Source organism: Cyanistes caeruleus, chromosome 1 (assembly GCF_971803275.1).
Source record: "Cyanistes caeruleus chromosome 1, bCyaCae1.hap1.1, whole genome shotgun sequence".
In the NCBI taxonomy this organism is placed as follows: domain Eukaryota; kingdom Metazoa; phylum Chordata; class Aves; order Passeriformes; family Paridae; genus Cyanistes; species Cyanistes caeruleus.
This window is the reverse complement of record NC_141701.1, coordinates 142,853,790-142,874,079: the sequence shown is the minus strand read 5'-3', so window position 1 is coordinate 142,874,079 and position 20,290 is coordinate 142,853,790. Positions and strand designations below refer to the sequence as shown.

The window sequence follows — 20,290 nt, the reverse complement described above, 5'->3', positions numbered from 1 at the left end:
AACTTTCTCTACCACATTTATCATTTAATTTTCCTTTAAATGGGACTGGCAAGCTCTATGACTAATGGAATGAGCCAGAGATATGTTACAAAAGGTTTAATAAGGAGTTCTCCACAATTTTCCAGTTGTGTCAGCACAATGAGCCTGACTGCATCCAGCAAGAGACATCTCTCAAAAACAACCCAGAGCTTTCACTGTCAGATTTACTCTCCTCAAGACCCTCCATAACCATCAGACCCTGGATTCTGACTCTCAGCTCACCAGGGTCTCTCTGCCACAAAGGTTGGTGGGTGCTGCTGTCTATGGCTCCCTAATTCTGCAGCTGCAAGAGAGGCAGCACCAGATGAACCAGCCTGTGACCTCAGGCTGCTATCTGAGGAGGATGCTCATACAGCAGCAGCCCCTGAAGCAGCTCAAACAACAGCTGAGCACACCTACCCTTCATCCTGTTAGGGTGTAGTACATGCAGTTACACCTTCAAAGAGTAAAGTTTCACAGCTCATCTTTATTTTATAGAGTCACAGAATTGTTAAGGTTGAGAAAGATAACATTATCGAGACCAACCATTAACCCAACACCACCATGTTCACTACTCAACCACACCCCCAAGAGCCACACCCACATGCCTTTTGAACACTTTCAGGGATGGTCATTCCACCTCTTCCTTGGGCAGCCTGTTCCTATGGTTGACAACTCCTTTAGTGAAGAATTCTTTCCTAGTATTCAATCTAAATCTCCTCTGGCACATTTTCTCTTGTCCTATCTCTTGTTTCTTGTGAAGAGAGTCTGAACCCCACCTGTCTCCAGTTTCCTCTCAGGGAGTAGTACAGAGTGATAAGGTCTCCCTTTCTCCAGGGTAAACACCTCCAGCTCCCTCAGCTGCTCCTCACAAGACTTTTGCTCCAGACCCTTTGCCAGTTTCACTGCCCTTTTCTGGACATGCTCCAGCACCTCAATGTCTTTCTTGTTCTGACAAGGCACTATAAACCACTTTTAAACCAATCACTTCCTTCACTTTGTGTTATATCTGGAGCAGTATCACGAAGAAAGTTGGATCCCATTCACTTGGAAATGAGTTATTACCCTTCTGTTTAGCTCTGAAATTAATTTTATCTTCCTTTAATCAGTGCTTCTATTTAGGGCATAATGATGTTCCCAACTTGCTATACTGCAAATTCAATATTTTTCTTATAGCATTACTAGAATCAGTACAGGAAAATTCAGCTGTGCCACTGAACCACAGGCTGGAGTAGGTCAGCAGGAACCTCTGGAGACCATCCAGTCCAACTCCCTGCTCTAGGCAGGGTCAGCTACAGCACACTGCTTGCGGCCACATCTAGTGGGGTTTTGAATAGCTCCAAGGATGGAGACACCACAACTTCCCTTTGCAACCTGTGGTAGTGCTCAACCACTCTTAGAGGAAAAAAAAGGTTATTCTTATGCTTAAGTCAAATTTTTCATATTTGAATGAGTGTGCATCCAGCAAGAGGCATCTCTCAAACACAATCCAGAGCTTCCACTGTTAAATTTATTCTCCTCAAGACCCTCCATAACCATCAGACCCTGGCTTCTGACTCTCAGCTCACCAGGGTCTCTCTGCCACAAAGGTTGGTGGGTGCTGCTGTCTATGGCTCCCTAATTCTGCAGCTGCAAGAGAGGCAGCACCAGATGAACCAGCCTGTGACCTCAGGCTGCTATCTGAGGAGGATGCTCATACAGCAGCAGCCCCTGAAGCAGTTCAAACAACAGCTGAGCACACCTACCCTTCATCCTGTTAGGGTGTAGTACATGCAGCTACTCCTTCAAAGGTTAGAGTAAAGAAGTTTCAGAGCTGCCCAGATCCTTCTGAATGGCATTACACATGTGCATTATATCAACCACTCCTTCCAATTTGTTATCATCTGCCAGTGTATGAAGAGGGCACTGTCTCACCTGCAATGAAGCTATTAAGGGGTACTGGAGCCAGTATTCACTCCCTGCAGTACCCATCAGAGACTGTGTCCAGCTGGACTTTGTGTCACTGATCACAACTATCTGAACTCAATTACAGCCAATTTTCAGACCACCTCGCTGTCCACTTATCTAATCCAAATTTCACCAAAAATTTGTCAGTTATGAGAGACACTATCAAAAGCCTCACTGAAGTCATACATCCAACTTCCACTGCTCTTCCTTCAACCTCCAGGGAAGTCATTTCATTCTAGGAGGTCATTAGGCTGATCAAGCATGAATTGACCAACCTACTAAAAGAACTTTGTAAATCCACGCTGTCTACTCCCAATCTTGGCCTTGTCCTTCATATATTTAAAAAGAGCTTCCAGCATTATTTTCTCTACCACCTGCTCAAGAGATTGAGGAGAGTCTGGCTGGCCTGTAGTTTCCCAGATCTTATTTCTTGCTGTTCCTGAAGACAGCAATGAACCTTGCTTTCTCTCAGTCTGCAGAAACCTCCCCTGACACAACTTTTTGAGGAGTCAGAAATGTACTCATATGGGGCAGTGATGCATTCCCATCATGTCCCACAGACTTCTATTCGTTCAGTTTGTTCAAATATTCCCTCTCCTGATTCTCCTTCACAGATGTTGTCATTGCTCAGGATGGTCTCAGATGCCTTGGTTTCCAGAACTCAAATATCACCAGCACAGACCAAGGCAAAGGATACATTATCTTGGATTATTTTGGCCTTTTCTATGCCCTTTGTCACCCGGTCTCCTGCCCCAGTCAGCAGCGGGACCATGTTTTCCCTGCTCTTCCCTTTTTTACTGATGTGCTTGTAGAAAGCCTTTCTGCAGCCCTTCATGCTCACTGCCAGATCTAGTTCCAGATGTATCTTGGCTTTGCAACTCCACTCCTGCCCACTTGGACGGTGTCTATTCACACAGTGAATGTTCCCCATGTATAGCTACATGAGTTTACAACAAACTCCTTTTTAAAAAAGCGAGGAACAGAAAAAAGACATTTCAAATTTTCACCCCAGTTCCGGGGTCCTCAGTCCCACTCACCCGATCTGTAGCGCTCATCCCGTGACCCTGAGGACCTGCGACGGTGATACCGAGAGGAAGAGGATGGAGTGACAGGAGTTCGACGCTCTTGTGGTAACGCCTGGTCCACCCCTGCATTAATGAAAAAAAAAACAACAAATGGCTCATTCTGACTGAATTTTTTTTTTTCAATTCAATCATTCTGATTGAAGATTTATAGTGAGGAGGAGTTCAACATACACTAGGAGTAGAAAATGAACATTCAGTGCCTAAAGCACGTCGTGTCAATTGGTTACGTGCTACTTGCCTCTGGTCAGTTTTTCTGATGTCGTTATTTTCCTGGTTCTCTCTAAAAAACCTTTTTTCCAGGGTCATGGACAACATAGAAAGAGCAAACAGACAGTAAGCTTGGCATTTTTTATTTCCACAAACAGATGACTTTTCATAATGTAGTATTTAGGAAATATTTTAATGAGCTAATAAAGGCAGACACCATTGCAATGGATATTGAAACCTTCCTGCAAATTGGTTCCTAGGAAATCTTAGTGTGCATCATCTAAAGCCTCATCTGGATGGATGGTGTCAGCTGGTGACAACACAATAGTAACCTGTGGAAACCAGTTCTTGTGGGAAGGGAACTATAGTAATATCTACAGTCATTTTTAGCTACCAATGGTCAGAAAGTAAACAGTAACTGCACCAAACCAGGCTGAAAACAGTAACCTGTTCCAGCAAACAACAAAAATAGCCTTGTAAACCTGCAACATTTGAGTATGCTGAGCCTAAACACCCAGTATTTTAAGATTCAAACCTTTTATTAATCCCTTTCTCATACTGATTTTTTTTTTTAATAGTATTTTCTCAAAAGCTTCCTAAACCACAGTAGTAATATAACAGCAGCATGATATGTAAACACTTCTAGAAATTGATGTTCTTTGACAATTTCCAGAGAAGAGTGAAGGCAATGACTTAAGCAGGAAAGTTCAAACTTACAATAGGAAAAGAAAGCAAACCTGCATCTGTCATACTGGCATGATGTGGTGCCCTCCTCTCTTCCAGAGAAGAACGTGAGCAAACAAGCCCAGCTGATAAATTCAGATTAGAACTAACAAAACACAGAGCCTTGGGTGTGTGATGCACAGGGGTGAAGAACCAGGAGTGCCTGACAAAATTAAATTGATTATTTCTTTTGATTTTTTTTTTTTTGCCTTTAAGAAGTAGCTACACACTATGTGTAACTGTAAAAAATAAACAGAAATAAAACTGGCCCCTTGACCTTACAGCTCAAATGTAGGACTAATAACTTGAAATTGGATTCAAGAAAACAATGCTTGGAAATATGCTTGTGTTTTTCAATTAAAATATAATGTAAATATATTTCAAATAAAATATAATGTAAAAACTCTCCACTACTACTTCTGAACTGTTCAGTGCCAGCTTATTGGAGAGGGGTAGGAGTTTAGACTTGTGGAAACAAGAATTTTTATGTTGACTACAGACCAACTGAAAATCCTGTGATTAATTCAATCAGTCTCAGTTGGGTTTCAATCGAGTCCTTAAAAAGCATCTTTTGAAAAAAGCTGGCATTGTATGATTATTTCTTTGTGAAAATAAACTGCACTCGAAATCCAGCTTCTCTCTTAAATCTTTGGATTATCAGCAATGTCAACTCTGCTTTGATTTTGTGGAGGAATGGCTGGTTGGCTAAAGAACATGCTTGGAATAAAATCTCATAGGCGCCTAAAAGACAGAAAAAATCCATAAATTTTCCTCTACTCAGATAGTGATTAATAATTCACTCTCTTAAAGCAAATAAAATGTCTTCATTTAACTCCTCTGTCTCCACACTATAGTACTGCATAATTTCACTTGCTCTCACTTCCTTTAATGTTCTTTCAGTCAGGTGAGTCAGAAGTCAGCTGACTTCTTAAATCACTGAAATATTAAAAGGAGTACTTTCTCTTCACTTTTATATATCAAAATAAACACTTTCTCCTCCCTTTTATATTTAGAATTTTTCCTTCTTTATTTGGTTACCCTGCAAATGAGCAATACATAGTTATTAACAGTTAATAATAAAACTAATTTTGACTGAAAGTTTTCCAAAAATTATGTTGCAGTCTGTATGAGATGCTAAGCACCATTATTCATCTCAGTCCTTATCTACATCATCAGGAATGAAATAATTTCTGGAAATCACATATATTCACAAAAATCCTAAAAAGACACACCCAAAAATTCTACACCTAACACTGATGCTATGTGACAGAAGTTTTGCTAAAAAAAGCAGTGCCACATTTCCCATGGCAAGTCACTTGTGTAGAGCAATGGCACGTGGAGAAAAACAAACAAAAATAATTGAGATGTTGCCACTGCAGTATATCATCATGGTGATACAGGAAAAGAGGATGAACTGCATCTTCCAAACAACAAAACCACATGCAATAGGCTTTAGAAACATCTAGGGGAAATTAAATTGTGAGGAAAAACATCAGTTTCAGAGGTGCACAACTGCTGTAGGAGGGAGATCTTCCAAGTAGACCTGAAAGCCATTGGGCAAAATACATTCAAGCCTATAGCTTCTTTCTCCTGGCTTAGTGACTGTGAGACTCCTCAAATATCTCAGTCCCTTTTCTGCAGCTGTGGGCAGTCCACAATGATCTTTTTTCAGGTGTAAAATAAACAGTGCACATAAGATAACATCAAACACTGACCTTGCCATGGCAGAAGACAGCAGAACATCCAACTGGCCAGGCAGTGCTGCTGCCCACAGCACTCCCTGACACTGCCAAGGGCTCTTCCCTCCTCCAGTTCACTATGGAGATTGTGTTTTCACTACAGATACATTAAGTGTCTCATCTAATCTTAAAACTGAGACACTTTAGCAAGTTTTATTTCCTTCTACTTTTTATACAGGTGTTTGTTCTTTTAAGTAAGTCAGTTCTGACCCAATTGGCAACATGAAGTTTCTTCACACAGTCAGAAAGAGGGAGCCCCAACTCATCATCCTGCACCAGCAGGCTATAGAAAATTAAATGAGAACATCAAAATGTTTTATGAGATCTGGGGGGAACATTTGATAGCTTTACTTCCCACTTGTCCAGATATATAAAAACAGTGAATAAACTTCCATCCAAGTGTGGAGCAGGACAGGTGAACTTGGCTCACTGATAACACCAATTAAGATGAGGAAATTAATTGCTAAAATACAAGGAGAAGCTCTGCATCAGCCAACTGTGGGGACCTCTTTGTATTATGTTCCTCTAGGGTTGAAAAACAGAAAGCACTGCCCCACTTTGGAGAGACAGCAAGGAACTGGATGACAGTTCTCTACTGAAGGGGCTGGAGCAGGAATTAGCTGGATTGCTTGGACTCACATGTTGGCTTCCTGTGCACCCTGGCTCCCACGGCACCAGCAATGGCGTGAGACAAAGGACACAATAGCAAGAACCTACACACTGCCATTCCTGAGCGATGGGTAGGAGTAAAAGCCATGCAGAATAATGAGTACCATGAAATCGGTGAAGTGTTGCCACAAATAACAAAGCGGTGTTAACAGCAGAATTGTTCACCTCCATGAAGGCTCCAGCAGTAAACTGAAGTAACAAGAATATATATTTTTTCACTTCTCCTTCTGAACATAACTAAACCCAAAAAACTGATATATTTCACAGCCAGCACAAGGGTCCATGAGTTAAGTGCTAATGCCTGTTCAAGTGCAGCTTTGCCCAGACACGTTTGTGAATTGGCGGCGTAATGGCTTGAGAATCCATACTTGGATCGATTCCTAAATTTAAGGAGGTGGCAAAGCAATGAATGGCTTTCCTAAGAGAAAGGACAGTGTCATGCACAGACACATTCACTATCAAAGCAGCATAACTCTTAATAACGCCGTGGTCTACCCCAGTCTCGCAGCTGAAACAGGACTTCACCAGGTAAGCGTGATTAGCACTAGGGTTGACTCTTTGCAAGCCATGAAGAACTTCAGTTAAATATATATATGCCTGGAACACAATTATTTTATATGAGAGGCTTAGAAATCTGTGCTTCATGGTCATCACAATGCACACAGGCATCAGCAGGTGCAAACAGACTTGTTTCTAATACAAGCAAAAGCTCCTAAGACACCTATATTTAAGTGTCTACAAGAAGGTGCTTAAGCTAAGCTCCCATTATGAAAAATAGAGACCTAGACCAGAACTCAGTATTCTAAATAAATTTCTTTGCAGATGTTGCAGACTGCAACACCCAGCTTGACCAGAATGGCATTGTCCCCTTAAAGTCCTGTTTTATGTGTGCTCACTCTGTGCAGATGTCTCCAGTACTGTAGGCAGTGCTGAATAGCATCAGACACCCAACTTCAGGCAGCTCCATAAGTCTAGTGCAGCCTGGAGAGCTGTGCAAGTGGTCAGAAGGAGATATCTGCTTTGGAATAAACTGAAAGGCTCTTTGGGTTTCATCAACTGAATTAACTATATCTCTTCACATAAGAATGGAAGCATAAATATAAGGTCCATAGGCAGACAATTTAATGCAGATATATCAATCCACAAATCCTAATCTGCAAGCTGGATCCTGTCTTGACTGCATTGAGCTAGAAATGCAAGAGCATCAGTAAAGCTGTTTAAGCAATACCACTGCAAGCTGGATAGCTTTAAGTGCATGGAACGTACAAAACTGTCAGCTGGAAGCAGGTTTCACCTCTTTTTAAATTTTTTTTCCCCCTTCACCTCCTTGTTCCTCCTTTCTTTACTACTTTTTTTGTAGCAAAATTGCAACACTATGTGCTGATAATATGGCAATAGCTGCACTGCCCTCTCCAACAGAGGACAATTATTTCCTTAATGACAGCTGACAAGCTGCTTTGATGTATCTCTTTTTCCTATGTCTGTGCCAAATTTTTTAATCTAAAAATATTTAAAAGCTGAAATGTCTAACTAACAAGAAATAGAAGGCATTCTTAGACAGAGGCTACATTTATTGTTCTAAAACTAACTTAGAGTGTGTGCCCCCAGAAGACAGAGCTGTAGGATAAACCAAACAACTCCAGGGCCAGTGGGAAGGAAGGCACACAGTGCTTGCAGTGCAGTTTTAAGAAACAGTATTTACCTTCACAATATTTCCTGAGCTTCTATTCAATGGCTGATGGCTCAGCTTTAAAAGCAGTCAGGTGTGAACACACAGTGTATTTTGTAAACATGCTAAATGTCACACTATGCCCAAGGAACTTGTTACTTAGCGTGGTATTTCACTCTTGCCATCAAATGTACAACTAAGCAATTAATTCACTGGATAAGCCAAGGGAGATTTAAAATTCAATACTTCTAACCAAAAACATCCAGGAAAGTGGAGCCATGTTCTGCTAGATAAATCTGGAAAAATGTAATTTCTGATTAGATTTGTTTAATTAAAAATTTTCCTTTACAGGTGAACTTACTCTTGGCCTGACTTAAAACAGTGCACAAACTTCAAATTTTCTTTCCTTATTACAATCTCAGTTTTGCCTTCCAGCATTTCCTTGAAAGGTTTAGCTTTCAATTCAAGCTTAGCATGGGTATCTCAGACTTCTTTTTCTCTCTTCTTTATCCCAGTGATGGTGGACATCACATTACACCTCCAGTGCATATGTAAAGCTTGATTTCCATTTTCCTTTAGACAGCTTCAGTGTTCCATTTGAAGATTCTCTTTGGAGAATATGTAAAAGAAGACTACCTATTCACAAAGCAAACATATTCACCAATGGGCTGGTCAAATCACACTGCAGACAAATTCAGGCAGCATTGTGAATTCCAGCAGTTTCTCATCTTGACAGTGGCACCCAGCTCTTCAAACAACTCCACAGGTTCCACCTCCTCTGCTCCTGCACTGGGTTAAGATTTAAGACCCTCAATGGCATTTTTCTTTTCTACTCTCTATCGTTCACCTCTGATTGAGACATCTTTCCTCAGCCATTTGTCAGATTTTAGACCAACACTTTCGTGTTTCCTTCCATGCTCTTATGTTCTGCAGATGGCCTCCAGGAACATCAGTGGGTATTTCCTCAGAAATCCTCAGATTCTTTGAAAAATACACCAACTCTGATGTTTACCAAAAATATCCTCCCCCCAGAAAACACCAAACCAAGTGCTGAAACCACTACCTGAATTACTAACTGATTTCATCATGTACTCATTAGTGAAAAGTGAAGGAAGGTATTTTTCGCTCTGTGTTTGAACAAAGTTTAATAGTATGAGCTCTTGGTACAGGATAGAAAACAGAGATGCCACCAAAAACCAAAGAATTATAAAATGGTTACTGGACTCTTAGTCATGGTGACAAAATCAAAATAGTAGCCATCATATTTAAGTGATGGCCTCAAGGGGTTCTTCTCAGAGGCTTTCGGTACCTTCCTTTTTATCCAAACTAAGCTCTGCAGGCGTCCACCAATTCAAAATCAAACTCTCTTTTAAGACCAAGGCTTACTAGGCATTTGTATGTGTGCTGTAGTTTCTCATCTGTGAAACATCTGTCTCACTGCTTCAGGGATGTGCCACATGTTGTGCAATGCACGTGCCTTCCAGTGAGATCCTTGTTCTCAACACATACACTCTTTGAAATGTCCCATCATGGTTATCCCTTGGTAAGATCTTGGAGAATTAGGAAGGCAGATGTGATAGGAATACTTGTTAGTATTAATAAAATGAATACATGAGAGTACTTTTTCAGAATCAAATTTTGTTTAAATATTTCCTTGCAATCTTTGCAGTCCAAATAATGTTGGATTGTATTTGTATTGACAAATAATGTCTGTGGAAGAAAAAATTAAATTGTAATCACTCAGTTTACTTGGAGTGCCTTAAGACTTAGCAGCAGGAATAGCTGAAAGCAAAGGCATGCACACATACACATAGAAAGTATGCAAATATATGCACAGAGAACAGATATATATATATATGTCATGCTAATAAGAGAGGCTATGGAAATTGGTTCCTGTAATTCTACAGAAAATTGCCTTTTCATGAGGCAAAGGGATCCTCTGCACAAATGTATTATCTTTTCTGCCCTGCATAGCTTGAAATGTTCCCAAGCTGGTGCTGTTGGGGCTCCAGCAGCAGGAGGTGCAGGGATCTGTCTCTAGGCATGTGAAAGGAGCAGCAGGTGCCTTTTAAGCACCACATCTCACAGATTTATTAACCATAATAAATAAAGCACTGATGACTGGTCCACATGGTTACACTACAAATAGAGCTACACTGGTGGTATCAATGATGGGAAATTACAGAAAGCAATCTAGTGGAGACACAGCACTTGATTAAGAGAGAATGAACCACCCATGTCTAAGCTGTTAGAAGCAATGCTTAATTGATAACAACATTGTCTCCGTTCTGTGAAGGAATAATCAAATTTCCTGTCAAAACACTGGAAGCAAGTTGGGTAAAAACACAGCTTATGGGGAATACAGGTAATTTAGGTTTTTTTTCTTCTAGGGAGGGTTTCTCTTTATAGTGTGCATGCAGTTGCCCACATTATCTTAATAAGATCAATGATCAAGAACAATGATCAAATCAAGATAAAATTCAGAATGTTATTCTGAAATAAATCCCTGTTTAAGTGGTTACTTCAGCCCTTGGCTGTCATGGCTCCTCTACAGAGGCAGTAAGAGAAAGGTCACCACACAAGAGAGACTGGGATATACGTACAGATATGAAGGTCTGGATTCACTATTATTTTTAGATATCTGACACATGGGCATGCTAAGAAAAGAAAAAATATTCTGCACACAGAACATCTCCAGCTACAAACTCACATCCTGACAAAAGCATCTTGAGAAAACAAAGCTGTACTTTTGTCTCCCTGACTTAAAGCAGGTGGGGATTTAATGGGAAAGAAGAAGGGAGCTCCCCCCACCCCTTCTCCATTAACACTGCCAAATGCAGCATATCCGTTCCGGATTTCTGGATGTTCAACAGCCTGGCTGGAGCAGTACAAATGTCCTCTGCATATGTGCAGCCTGTGCAGCATCTGGATGTGTCAGACCCACTGTGCATGCACTGCAGAGTCAGTCTGCAGATGTGCAGTGGATCTGGCACATCCCCTGTGTGTCACTGCACATTTCTGTACACATGTGACAATACACTCTGTGGGATTGTCCTGTCAGAAACAGAGAGCCTAAGAGCCAACCCCTACATCACCTGGAGGAGTATCAACCACTTGGTTGCCAGTCTTTACCTTTCATTAATTCCACTCTTGAAAAGTAACAGCTCTCCCTTTCTAAAATGACAGCATCCCAATAAGCATGACAAAAAGACAACGTATGTCTTTTCATATGTCTGCAGCCCTTTTAGTGGTTACATTTATCACATGGTTTAATATCACTAATAGTGTTAAATCTGAAATTGTAATTTACATTAAATCCTTCCCATTTTGAAAAAAAATCTCAGGCAGAGGAAGTTAACCGTTTCAGACTGAGGGGATCTGACCTAGAGCAGCCCTGTGTAAGAGAAGAAATACAAACACAGTCATAATCCAATATAGGTCTCCTCCGTAGAATTATAGCAAATTGGTTTGAAAATGAGTGGAGAAAGGTTTCTGAAATAGATAATCTTTTTACAGGTATGTCTTGTTCTGACAGAACTGCAAATCTTATCTCCCTCCAGCCATCTCTTACAACATGTCTGGACAGCTTGTGCAAGTGCAGACAAGCACGTGGGCTAGAGTGTGATGTCCTCCATGTACAGATGGTTGGCAAGAGAAAATCTGGTGTCTTGAGAGGCTGTGGATCCTCTTCAGCCTTGCTACAAATGCAGGGATAAAAGAGAATGCCTGCCACCAGCCCTGCCAACAGGTCCTGCCAGAGGGATGGGTATCTGGGAAGGCCACAGTTCTCCAGTCATGGCTGGAGTCATGCCTTGCCTTGCTGAGATGTAACCCTGTGGAATGCTCTTCCTTCAGCCTGCTCTACCAGCACAATGCCTGTTCCTGGAAGTCAGTCTGCTTCTGAATGGCTTGGATGTGAGCAGAGCTCAAGCAAAGATCTCTATGTGAAAATAGCATAGAACTAGGCATGCTTAGACTTTTACAGCTTCCTCCGGAATATGGTGAGCTTGGGCCTGTTTAGAGGTCTGTAAAAAGGCAGTGCCAAAAAGGGAATTAGAAACACATGCATTCCTGCGTTTCACCAGCTTATTGTATCCAACCTCCTCCAAAGTATCCACGGTATGGAAGCTAGAGAAGTGTTAATATGCTCAAACGTTACTAAGAAGAGCTATTCCTTCTCCTTTCCCATCACTTCACTCTTAGGCAGACAAAGTCAGCAACGGCCTTGCAGATGTCATCCTTTGGTTGTCCTGCCTCGCAACCGGCAGCCCCATGTCCATCCTACTGAGGTAGGCGTCTACCAGAGGCTTCCAGATGAGGCACAGTTATATACAGATACGGACTGGAAAAGATACATTCATCGTGCTCACCAAAACGAAAATAAAAGAGAGGCCGGTTTCCTGCTGTGCTGGCTGCTCTCTCTCTAGCGGCCGCTTCCCGGATGTCACAGACACCAATGTTGGCAGTGCGGAGCATTCTTCTGGCAGCTCCTTCACTGTGTTGCAGTCTACACCGTACCGCGGCAGCTCCATTCGCTGCTGTAACAAGTTGAAAAAAACTAATTAATTCATGTTTAGTTTTTTTACATTTGTTACAGCAACGAGTGGAGCTGCTGCCCCCATGCAGTAGAGCACACACGCACACGCACGCACAGACACCACAGGACACCCACGGAGCCAACGCGGGTCGATGTTCCACTCTGCCAACATGGGCGTTAGGAATGTTAGCAAAGGTGCAGCAGGAGGACTGGATGTCCCAGCAGAGGGGAAATGCTTTTGGATTTCCTTTAGTTTGTTGAACACAGAAAGCAAATTCCTGCCCTTTCCCAGTTCCTCCAACCCCAGCAAAAGTCATGTCCATTTCCATACTGGTTTAAAATATCCCTAAAACCTCTATTCCCTTATAACACCAAGATCCAAGTCCATCAAAGCTTATAAATCCTTGCATTCCCCATCAAAACAGGTTAATTATTTTTTTTTAAAAAAAGGCTAATTGGTCATGTATGTGATTGTTGAGATATTAACAGAGGCTTACAAAAGGCAGAATCTGTTTTGTCATCCTACTTCTTCTTGGAAAGAATTAATCTCCCCCTTCCTAGTGAGCAGGGACTTAAAGCCATTCAGAGGAGTAAGGTCTTAGAAGGATTATATCAAATCAAACCTTTTCAAGTTCTGTCCAAAAGGTAACACAACAAAACAAACAAAAAGTACAAAGACAGCAAAAGACCCAAGTACAAATAATATCCATTTATGGAGGAAAATACTTTAATACAGCAGAAGCAGTGTCTTCCACTATAATAAAATAATCCATTTAGCCATCAGCTAAATGACTGAGCTTAATATATTTACAAGAAAACAGTGGATAATATTTCAATTTATTTTTTTTTTATCCTATTACCTTCACTTGTCCATATTCCACATTCCTTGTGAGAGATTTTCCAGCAACTGGTTGAGTAGAAAATGCTTATTCCATTTTGTCCCATCTTTAAAACAGCTCTAAGTCAGCTCTATTAAAATTATTGAATGGACCTCACCACAGGGCTGACTTACAGAGATCCCTCTGCTCCTCCTTACACTGCAAAACTTAAGTATCACAGTAGGGATCTAGACAGGTAAATCTGTGAGGGTTCTCCATGTTCTCTCTTTTACCATCACATGCATATGAACCCCCAGCAGTTTCAGCCATGGATATAGCTTGACCAGAAGACTGTGAGCTTTCTGGAGAAAGAGCTCTTTTTGTTTGTGTGAAGAAAGGAGAGTAACAACCAAAAAAAATAGATTCTGGTACCAACTGTGCCTCTGCATTCAGGACTGCTGTGAGGCTTTCCATAACCAGCAAATCTAAGCAGGTCTCATGAGAACCAGCTGTGAAGACTAATGTATGTCTGATAGCTAGGCTGGAGCAATAAATACCTAGAAGTTTAATATACTGCACCTCTGGTATTGTAATTCTGTTGATTTGATTTGCTTTGTTCTCTAATGGCTCCCAATGGTTTAGGAATGTCACAGACACCCTCAAACCAGGCTGTATCACTTTAGAAAACAGAGGTGTCTGTAACACTGATCTCTGTTGTGGATTTCCCGCTACTGGAGCAGACCAAGTGAAATCCAAAGGCACAAAATCAGCATCCTGCTATGGAGCTAGAAAATAGATATATAAACCTCATGAAGAGAGAACAAGACAGTGCCTTCATACATCAGCAGTTTAAATAAAACCCCATCAATTCCACTAAAAAGGAAGGATTTTGTAAAAGAAGGAGAAACTTTTGTTGCCGAGGCCTGAAACAAAAACAAGGCTCAGAGAACAGCCAAGCCCAAGTGAAGCCTCTGTAAGGTTGGTGGGACCAGAAATGCACAGACACATTGCTCTGAAACCAAGACAGAAGAGAGGTCTACACCAATACCTACAACTTCACACTGAACTTCATTATCCAGTGCCTCACAAGAGTAAAAGAACTCAGGAAAGTACTTATACATAAATATGAAATAAATTCAATGAAGCAATACATTATTAAATTTAGTTTGAAGGTATTTTTACACCTTTTGGGCAAGTGCATGCCCATCCTTAGTGCTAAAACCAGGTATGTGTAAAAGGTCAGCTGCCTGCACACCTTTGAACAAGCTGAACTCTAAGGATATCCTCAAATGTGAAACTTAGCCAGGAAACCTAGAAATGGAGGAAGTTACAAAGATCCAAGGTTTGTGCATACTTCTGTTCAGAAAACTTCCCATGGCTGAGATGTTAATGAGTTAGGACATCACGTTTTCCTTTGGATTCTTGTGTTCCCTCCAACAAACAATGCCTCTCTAACAAGCCTAGGCTGCTGTAATTTTCCAGACATGACTGCCAAACCCACACCAATGTATGTAAAAAATGTACACACACCTCAAAGCGGACATATATATAAAAATACACATAAAATGGATGGAATAATCTTATTCTGCATAACAATAGCTTTGTTTCTGCCACGTGTCTTTCTTCAGAGATGCAGATTTCTACAGTGGCAACTATCAGTACACTTGACGTCTTCATATATCGCAAGCACAGATACACATACCGGGAGGCTGTGGCAGGTAGGCCCCAATTAATTTTGATCTCTTCTTTTCATATCCCTTCTGTGTGATGTCACCTGCCAAGAAAAGAAAAGAAAAATCAATAAGATGTGGATAAAGACAGTGTCTAGCTGCTTAATGGCAGCACCATCAACTTAGCCACCACTCCACTGTTCATCTGTCCTGACAATTAAAATGAACAAATGAAAAGCACAGAATGATCATTCCACAGAGAAAACACCCAATTTAGGCCAGAGTCATTCTGGCAAGAAAATACCCAAACTTGACTTATTTCAGCACCAAAGTCCAGAAGCACAGTTTTGAAACCATTTTGATTTGCTGCACACAAGCTTTCAAAAGTTGCAATGACCTTCATTAGGTTAATAAACAATAGATTACATAGAATGCGTGGGCTTGTAGTGGCTGGTGAAACACATCACTGATTAGCATTTTCCATCATTAATGGGATTTTTCTAATCGAGCATGTAAAGCACAAAAGACTTGAACTGCTGCTATATCATTTCTGCAATATAAATGTTTTAGCTAATTTCTGAGTAGTACAGAGGAACAAAACCAAAACAAAACAGATCTACAACAGATCCACTAGAAAATAGTATAAGAAAGGCTCTTTGTCTGGCTTTCCACTGAAGTATCAAAAAAAAAATTGGAAACAAACATCTGTATTTCTGAAATTCAACTGAAGTGACACTTCACTACATCTCAAGCTTCCCCACATAAGCTGTGTTTTTTTAATATAAAGATTTAAAAACATTTTGCTGTTACAGTTTTCTAACAAAAAAAAGACACATAATTAGTCATGTAGTACAAAACATATACTTTTAGTCTGCTTTGGGTTTGGAAGAAGTTTGGCACCAAAGCAGAGATACAGTCCTGACTCTGGAGCTAAATATTGAATATAGTACATGCATATATACTTGTATTCATTGTAAGTTACTCCAGAAACTAAAAAGAGGGTTAGCTTTTACAATTCAAAGATTTTTTAAATAACACCATATTCCTTGCCCTTTCAATAGGCCTATCTGTTATTGTGAAACTCATCATGCAGCTAAAGTTCACTTGCAACATTGGACTTGTACATTGGTAAAGGGTGAGGGCTTAGGAGGGTGGAAACCACAAAAAGAAGAGCAGCTTTGACTGTAGTGTCCAGCTGGACATGGCAACATGAGCCTGTTTGTGCTCTTCAATCCCTGTGCTCAGCCTTTACCTCAGGACACCAATTGCCAAGGGAATAACACAGTCATTTCAATCCCAGCTGCTCTGGTAAATGGGTGCTAAATTAGCACCAATGTCTGCTGGTCTGAAATCAATAACTACATAAAAACATCCTTAATTGCTACATCTTGCTGAAACACCTTTTCTTGAGAATGGTTCCAGTAAGCAATAAGGAGGCAAAATTCTCCAAACCTCTCTGCCAGTGTCCCGAGCCAACCTCTCGCCCCTGCTTCAAAAACAGTCCTTAAAATAACACCTATACTCTTCACTAGCATATCTCAAACTGCTCTACAGAAGTCAGCTAAAATATCCGTGTTTTTAAGTGAGGAGAGCAAGACTGAAGCACTTCAAATGATAACATTCCCATATTTACACAGGGAAGAAGTGACAGACTTGGCAAGAGGTCTTAAGCCTTTAAAGTTCAAACCCACTGACTTTTCAAGCACATTTCTTCCCATTTTGAACACTTCTGGCGTGTGTTCAAGGTAGTGAAACAAGCTCCCTCTCCGTTGTAAGCATCGGCTTCTCACAAACCAGACAGTAACAATAGATACCACTTCATTAAAATGTTCTAATGAAAAAATGCGTTTGCTTTTATTTGAATATCATAAAATGTGAAAAAAATTTTCTTTAAAACTGTTGCTAAACAAATTCCTATTGACTTCCTGTGCTCATCAACAGCAAAGTCTCACACATTCCAGACATAACCTGAGTAAAAATTTTGATTTCTTCTTTTACTATTGCTCTTTTAGGAGAACCACAGCTCCTCTGTGGTATGTTCAAGTTGGCAATGCCATTTTAGATATGAAACTATTAAAAACAGGTGCTAGGTGCTTAACTATTGGTTACTCTTCCACTCACATGGAACTACATACACATGCAAATCAATACCTCAATCTATAAATTCCAGACATGGCTCATGCAACCTGCACCCACTCCTGCCCTGAAGTTTCTTCCACTAGTTTATAAACTTGTATCATCTTTAATGGAATGAAATTACAGGAACTAGCTATTTCTTTGACACCAAAGTGTGAAAGATAAAAATCAAGTGTAATCTTTTGTCTGTAATAATCTTTTATTCAAACTGGTATCCAGACTCACTCTTTTGAAGTTCACCATTAAAGAATTACTCTGAGCAGAAACAATACTGACTCCTTCCCCAGAACACTGACTCCACCAAAAAAATAACAAAAAAATGAGCTTTTGAGACTATTTGGCATGAAAATATTTCCATTTCCAGAAGCAAATAGTAAATTAATTTGGAATAATCACTAAACTTTCTATAATCTTGTCCATCATTTCCCAAGTCACCAATTATAAAAAACATGCAAAAGGAAAATATAAAATCTCCATAATTTTCAATGTAGTATCACTTTCACCATTTTGAGGTGGAATGAAGTCAAGTCTATCACATACTCCAGGGAAGTACTGTGCTTTATTTACCAGGATTAATTCTATTCATATTTATTTGTGTTTTTTGACAGACTTTAGATTACAAACAATAGCTCATTAACCATTAAAATATTATTACGACATATGTGAAACTATTGCATTTCAAAGCTACATTGAACTCATTGTGTAAGCTCTAAAAATATACTAAGCACAGCTCACCAAAGGTTAGGTGACCTTAAACTCTGTTCTTATCATAAATCACCATTCACTCAGTTTTCTCAACACAATACTAAGACCTTTGGACTATGTCTTTCCTTCCTTTGCAAATGAATGTGATAATTCTACATCTATCATCTAAGGTGCAAACCCCTTTGCAATTAGGTCCACCCAGCTCATGTTCTTCCACAGTGCAACGCTGCATTTAGTCTTGGCTTTTTGAGAGTATCAACAGGGTAACAGGAATTAAATTTTCTTGCCCTGGGAAGAAAGGATTTCTGGTATCTTTCTGTTTTTAACTAACTCTTCCCTTGAAAAGCCAGCATACTCAAGGAGGGGAAAGGGTCTCACCCACAGTGTCCCTTGAGCAGACTTTGAGAATGCGTTGGGTTTTCTACCCACTCTCCAAAGCCTCTGCAAATGTAGATCTCCTTGCACAGGTGGCAAGGCTGGCAGTGGGTTTAATGGATGAACAGATGATGACAAGACTCTGGCACTAAGGATGTGCAGGAGCAGAAGGAGCACATGGCTGCAGGGCACTCTGAGGATGGCTGGGACAAGACACCATCACATAATGTCACACAGCTGAAAGGTGGCATCTCCACTGAGCAGCTCCCTGCAGGCCTCTGCTCTGCCTGCCTGTCTGCTGCTATGGCTCTTGGCCTTGGCTCTGCTCCCAAGCACTCTGTCCAGCTCTGCTCCTCAGCTTCATCCCACAGCTGGTCCCCAGCCCTTGCCCTCCTTCTCACTCCCTTCCTCCCAGGCTGCATTCATTTCACTGCACCCAAGGATCTCGGTCTCTTGTTTGCATCAGCACTCTCCAGGATTTTCTCCCCTGGACACATTGCTCTTTTCCACCATGGGAGGCCACAGGTGTATTCCCTGGGCGGTCCTGCGCCCGAGGGTCAGCAGGGGAGAACAGTGCACAAGCCTGAATGCACCAACACTGAGCAAATGTAACCCTGCTTTTTTCCATATTTAGAATTGGCTGTCCAAGGGCTGCTGAACAACAAGCATGCAGTACACTGACCCTCTCTCACCAAAACAAGTTTGTTCCTATTGAAATAAGTCTTAGAGAGTCTCTCCAGGCACAAAAGGGAAAAATGCCACGTTTGCAATGGAAAGGACAGCACAAATGAAAGACCATCCACCCCTCCAAGAAGGAAGGTTGCCCAGCTGAGCCGAGTACAGGACCAGGGCTCTGGCAGTCTGTAATCCTACTGCCATCTCTTTTATTTGTGATTTGTGCCCCTGTTTGTGCCGCTTCCCCAGCTGCAGATGGCAATGCTCTCCGACACCAGCGCCCGCAGACAACAAGTCCTCTGCAGCTATATTTAGCAAAGCTGCGCTGGAGTGTAAGTTCATTCGACTATGCTCACCACAACTGTTACTGTTTGCATTAGACCCTGTGTTTTTGTTGAAATTTTACTGGATTTTCCTCTTTCCAAAGTGCTGGATTTCTGCCTCATTACAGAGACAGTGGTCTAAAGCTGGGGCAGGTGGGTCAGAGCAATGCAACCAGAGCACAAACCCGGCACGAGCAAGAAAGGAATGCCAGGTAACAGAGAGCCCCAGGGGTACTCCACATTGGACAAGGCACTTTGAGGAGCAAGAAATGCCTGCAAATGTTGAAGCCATTCCCATTATCCTGTCCCCTTTCTGGGCCTCTCCATGAGTCAGTTCCATCCATTTGTATGTCATGTCCTGCACTGAATCACACCTTAAACCAAAACTGAACAGGCACATTTTGTAATCAGCAAATTATTGACTTCTTAGTGTTTTGTTGAAGGGAAGGTTATTAAATGTGAAAACATTTCCACATGAAAATATCTTTGCATTTCTACCCTTCTTTAAAGAATTTGCACTTCCAAAGCTGAGAGTGATTAGAAACAGTGGTACCACAGAAAAATAAGGTGCTGTGCTGCTTCCACAAAAGTAAAATTCTTTGAGTTGATATAGTAAATTTCATTTTCAACTGAAATACCTGTTAGCTAATCTATTATCACTTCTGAAATCAAACACATGCAGTCCTGAAGAACTGCTACCATGATATATGAAACAAATTTATTCAAAATTATTGTATTTTACAGGGGAGGAAAAAGAAATAACAAAGCCCAATAGAAGCTAAATTTCACCACATCTATTTTTTTTCCTGGCAGATGCCAAAAATTCTTACTGATCTCAGCCTTTCACGACACAGCATAGGTAAAAAGCTGATGACAAAACCAGGGACCAAAATCACCTTGTTTAGTGCAGTGAAAACTCAATTTTATACCCTGTGATCTCGAAGCCTGACTGATGCTGCTGTTTTCACTACACATACATGTTTTCAAAATGAAA

At 40.9% G+C, this 20,290-nt stretch overlaps 1 protein-coding gene across 16 annotated transcripts in view; it reads right to left on the bottom strand.

Annotated features, from left to right (window-relative positions):
• The window catches only part of DIP2C (DIP2 acetate--CoA ligase C (putative)), a 308,352-nt gene that overhangs the window by 128,116 nt on the left and 159,946 nt on the right, over positions 1-20,290 (bottom strand). For 8 of the 16 annotated variants that reach the window (XM_086864692.1, XM_086864706.1, XM_086864699.1 and 5 more), the window contains 3 exons: positions 15,115-15,186; positions 12,428-12,595; positions 3,003-3,113 (listed from right to left, as the gene is read on the bottom strand). In XM_086864692.1, the coding sequence (XP_086720818.1) occupies positions 3,003-3,113; positions 12,428-12,595; positions 15,115-15,186 (351 nt within the window). Of the gene's footprint in view, positions 1-3,002; positions 3,114-3,288; positions 3,340-12,427; positions 12,596-15,114; positions 15,187-20,290 lie in introns of all 16 variants that reach the window. The other 8 variants (XM_086864722.1, XM_086864721.1, XM_086864725.1 and 5 more) reach the window with 3 other exon arrangements.